Here is a 3,948-nt window from a genome sequence, read left to right as displayed (position 1 = left end):
ACGTCGGGTCAACGTCGCTTGCTAGCTGGGCAAACATTATGCAAATGTTACATGAAAACCTGGGAAGTATGGCACATCACGTTGTGTTGCCTAGCCTACTGATGTACTGTGTAGCGGGGGACGGAGAGACTATTTATTAGTAAGACTAGGCCTAAGTAGGCAGTGAAATTATGTGTGATAGGAAGTACACTTTCGAAAGAAATAAATTAAAAATAGAAAAAAAAAATAACTAAGAATAATTCAGTTGCAGACGTAACTTGTTTAAGTATTATACACAATGCTAACATTACAGTTAATTATTGTGTATCGTGACATATAATCTGAGAACATACCTCAAATTGAAATATTTGTAGTCTTAATATCCAGTTTTCGATTCGAAGTGAGGGTTGAGACCATGGGTTATCGAAAATAGAAAGTAGAGGTTTGTGGTCTTGTAAAGATCTTAAATGGTTTGCCTAAGAAGAGCCGAAAGTACAGTAGTTGCATTCCCATGCAATAGCTAGGGCCTCCCTTTCAATTTGGGAGTATCTTTTCTCAGTGGCTGTTAGTGACCTATTACCACAAAACACAACTTTGTTGTTTTGCATTAAGATTCCAGCTAAACCTACTGGACTGGCATCTACGTAAAGCTCTGTGGCTTGTGTGGGATCAAAATATGCCATGACATAATCGGAATTAAGCTTGTCTTTAAGCATTACTAAAACAGTGCTTTGCCCTTCTCCCCCATTCAAATTTGCTGTCGCTTCGGTGCAATTCACGCATTGGCGCAGCTATTGTTGCGTAGTTGGGTACGAACCTGCTGAGGAAATTAACCATGCCAAAAAGGGATCACAACTCTGCTACAGACTCAGGCGCTTTTAAAGCCTTAATTGAAGTTACCTTTTTTGGGTCAGGGGAGATCCCATCTATGGAAAACACCATACCAAAGAATGTAATACTGGATTTGTAGAACTCACATTTACCTTGGTTAACTGTGACGTTATATTCACGCAGACATTTCGAACACATCATTTAGTGCTTTATCATGCTCACTAGTGTACGAAATATTATAATGCCATCACTTATGTTAATTTGGTTCTGTACGCCACTGAGCATATTTTGACCATTTCATTTAAAATTTCATGTGCTACCATAAAACAGACGCTTATATCGAAAAAGGCATTTGTGGGTGGAAAATGTACTGATATTTTGTAAAATCGGGATGCAGAAGTAGCTGTTGGTATCCGTTATTCATATCAATTTTGCTGAAAACTGTGGCGCCTGTCAGTTTGCAAATAATGTCGTCCAGTGTTGGTGTTAGGTGCCGTTCGCGTCCAATGGCTTTGTTGGCTTCTCGCATATCCACGACCATTCGTGCTTTATTACCGTATTACTCTTGGGAACTAAAATTATAGGGTTGATCCATGTGTGCGGTCCAGGTGCATGTTCGATGACACCATCTTTCAACATTTTATCTATGCATAGTTCAACTATGGGTCTTTGGTGAAATGGTATACGTCGGTGAACTTGATTGACAGGCTGAACTGCAGGATCGATGTGCAACTTTACTGTGACATTTTTCATCTGGCCAAGCCCTTTAAACACGTCGGCGTATTTCTCAGCAATATCTGTCATGGGCTTTTGTGGAATACTGCATGTGATGTTGACAATTCCAAGCTCTACCCCTGTGGTATATTCGGTGGTGGGACCTGGACCACGCTGCACAACGAGAAAGTTTGCAAGGACAAACTTGTTGGTTGACTCTACCACTGTGCTAAATTCACCTAGAAAATCAATAGGTGTGTCTGCGGTGTACGGATATATTTTCGTGTTTGTTTTGCGAATGTCCATGTCTGTCGATCCACTGTCGATAATTTTAATTCAACGTTGTTTACTTTTAATGTTGCTGTTGATAGTTTGCGTTTGGTCATCATTGCATTCCTTACGAGAATGAATATTCGTCCTCTGATGACTCGATTTTCGGAGCATCCTTATTTATGGCACTTACTGCTTTCTTATGTGTAGACTGGGTTCCAGTCCCTAATCTTTGTCTTAATCAGTTGAAATGCTTATTTTGGCACAAATGGTGTTCCATATTACTTATTTGCATGGCGTTCCATAGTATACTTTTTTTTCTCTAATTCTCATCAAAAAAGTTTCACAACATATACTGACGCTGGTGGCGCTTCCGAAATGCGCTAAAGTACTACGAAAAATCCATAATTAGAGACTTGTGGCAAGTCTATCTTATGTGTAGCAGGTCTACGTGACTTTGATGAAGAATGACCGCCGCTTGATCTACACACACACGCAACGTGATTGTCTCTCGCATGAACTGCAGAATATCCCCATGGCTGGGCAGGGACTAGTATGTGGATAGTTTCCACCATATCTACGGCATTTATTGTTAGTTTTTGTTGCCTTATGGTAGCTATGCCTACGCTTACCTCGTGACCTCTGCTTTGTTGTGGAATGATTCACCTGTTCATTATACTGAATATGGTATTTCCCTGGCTTTCAATTTCAGTCGCCTGTTTATTTGATGCTTCAAGTGCTCTGCCATATTCTACTTTTTTTTGTAGCGTTAAAGTTGGATCTCTCAGAGCACCACGTCTTAATTTGGGCGAGCAACAGTGCGATATTACTTGCATTTTGATTTCACCATCCACATCCGCGAACGACCATGGTCTCGCTGCCTGACGTAAACGCTTCACATAGGCATCGATTGACTCAGCAGTGTTTTGTTTTAACTGACGAAAGGTGTATATGGCAAACGGGATATTTTACTGGGGTTCCAGGGAATACAGATCATTTCGGTCGCGCCTCACTTCGGTCGCGGTTTGTTTTCAACAAATATATGGAGCGCCAATGGAGTTGAAAAAACGCTAAATTTAATATTTAACTATAGGCCTAATTATCATTGTAAGTTCGTCAATCGGTTTATCATACTTTTTTTTATTATTTATGTCTTGTTGTATTTCTACTAAGTAACAATGTAGGCTACTTAAAAGCAAATAAAATGAATACTATTATTACTAAACTAACTTTCAATAATATAATGGTATTTATAGGTTATTTTCTAGTTTGTTGCATTCCTAGTACCATTTTACTCTTTTATCGGGCGGTTTTTATTTTCGTTTTGTTATCGATTTTACACTTCTACTGTACATAACAAATAGAGCAAATAAAATGAATACTAAAAATTTGGTATTTCTCTAGCTCTTAGTACGGCATTATTTTTTGATATGATAATAAATATATATATTATTATTATATATTATTATTTTTATTTATTTACATTTTATCAGGAAAAACCAGTCAATTCGTCATTTAAATTACTGTAACATTAGTTTATTAACAATTATTTTTGTTAGTAATAAAGTTTATTATTCTTATTTTATTACTGTATACAATAACTTGGTGCTATTTTTCTTTTTGAACGTTTGAGATACGTTTTTTTTTATTGTTTCTTGCGATATATATTGACATAATTTTTAGTATTAATGCTTGAATCAAATAAAGATTTATAGTATAAGTATAGTCAATAGATTAGTTTCGCATAGTTTTTTTTTCTTTTCTGTTACGTTTCCATTTACCATAAATGTTTATAATAATATTGTAAAGGAAATATGTACTATGTACCATATTTATATTTTCAATATAAAATTATCAATAATTTTATAATTGCATGCTGTACATTTTAAAAGCTTTCATGCTTCTGTTATATTCATAAGCCCGAGAAAATCACTCAAATTGCTAGGCCTATTTCTTTAGTTGCATAACTGAAGTATAATTGTGGAAAGAAACGTTTCCACAAATTTATTGCCATAGTACTCTTAAGGCGAATATGACACAAAGTTTTTGATTTCTTGTTTGTTTTATTTCCATTTTTGATACATTACTCCAAAGACAGAAGTAGGTCAGATGCTAAAATAGAGAATTGGTATTTCTAGGTACAAACACGTGCGC

General features: G+C 36.3%; 1 protein-coding gene across 1 annotated transcript; it reads right to left on the bottom strand.

The window, feature by feature from the left end:
* Nucleotides 1-1,296: 1,296 nt before the first annotated feature.
* Nucleotides 1,297-1,830, bottom strand: LOC117101090. The gene has a single exon (XM_033240960.1). It carries the CDS (start codon nt 1,828-1,830, stop codon nt 1,297-1,299), a length of 534 nt encoding a protein of 177 aa, XP_033096851.1.
* Between the last annotated feature and the right edge of the window lie 2,118 nt (nt 1,831-3,948).

This window comes from Anneissia japonica, unplaced genomic scaffold (genome assembly GCF_011630105.1).
Source record: "Anneissia japonica isolate Jap-2015-1 unplaced genomic scaffold, ASM1163010v1 scaffold10351_len15707_cov185, whole genome shotgun sequence".
Classification (NCBI taxonomy): domain Eukaryota; kingdom Metazoa; phylum Echinodermata; class Crinoidea; order Comatulida; family Comatulidae; genus Anneissia; species Anneissia japonica.
The sequence above is the reverse complement of the archived record's forward strand: the minus strand, read 5'-3'. Positions and strand labels throughout refer to the sequence as shown.

Excerpts from the sequence above, each read along its gene's own strand:
- LOC117101090 (XM_033240960.1), bottom strand. The coding sequence starts at position 1,830 with ATGGACATTCGCAAAACAAACACGAAAATATATCCGTACACCGCAGAC.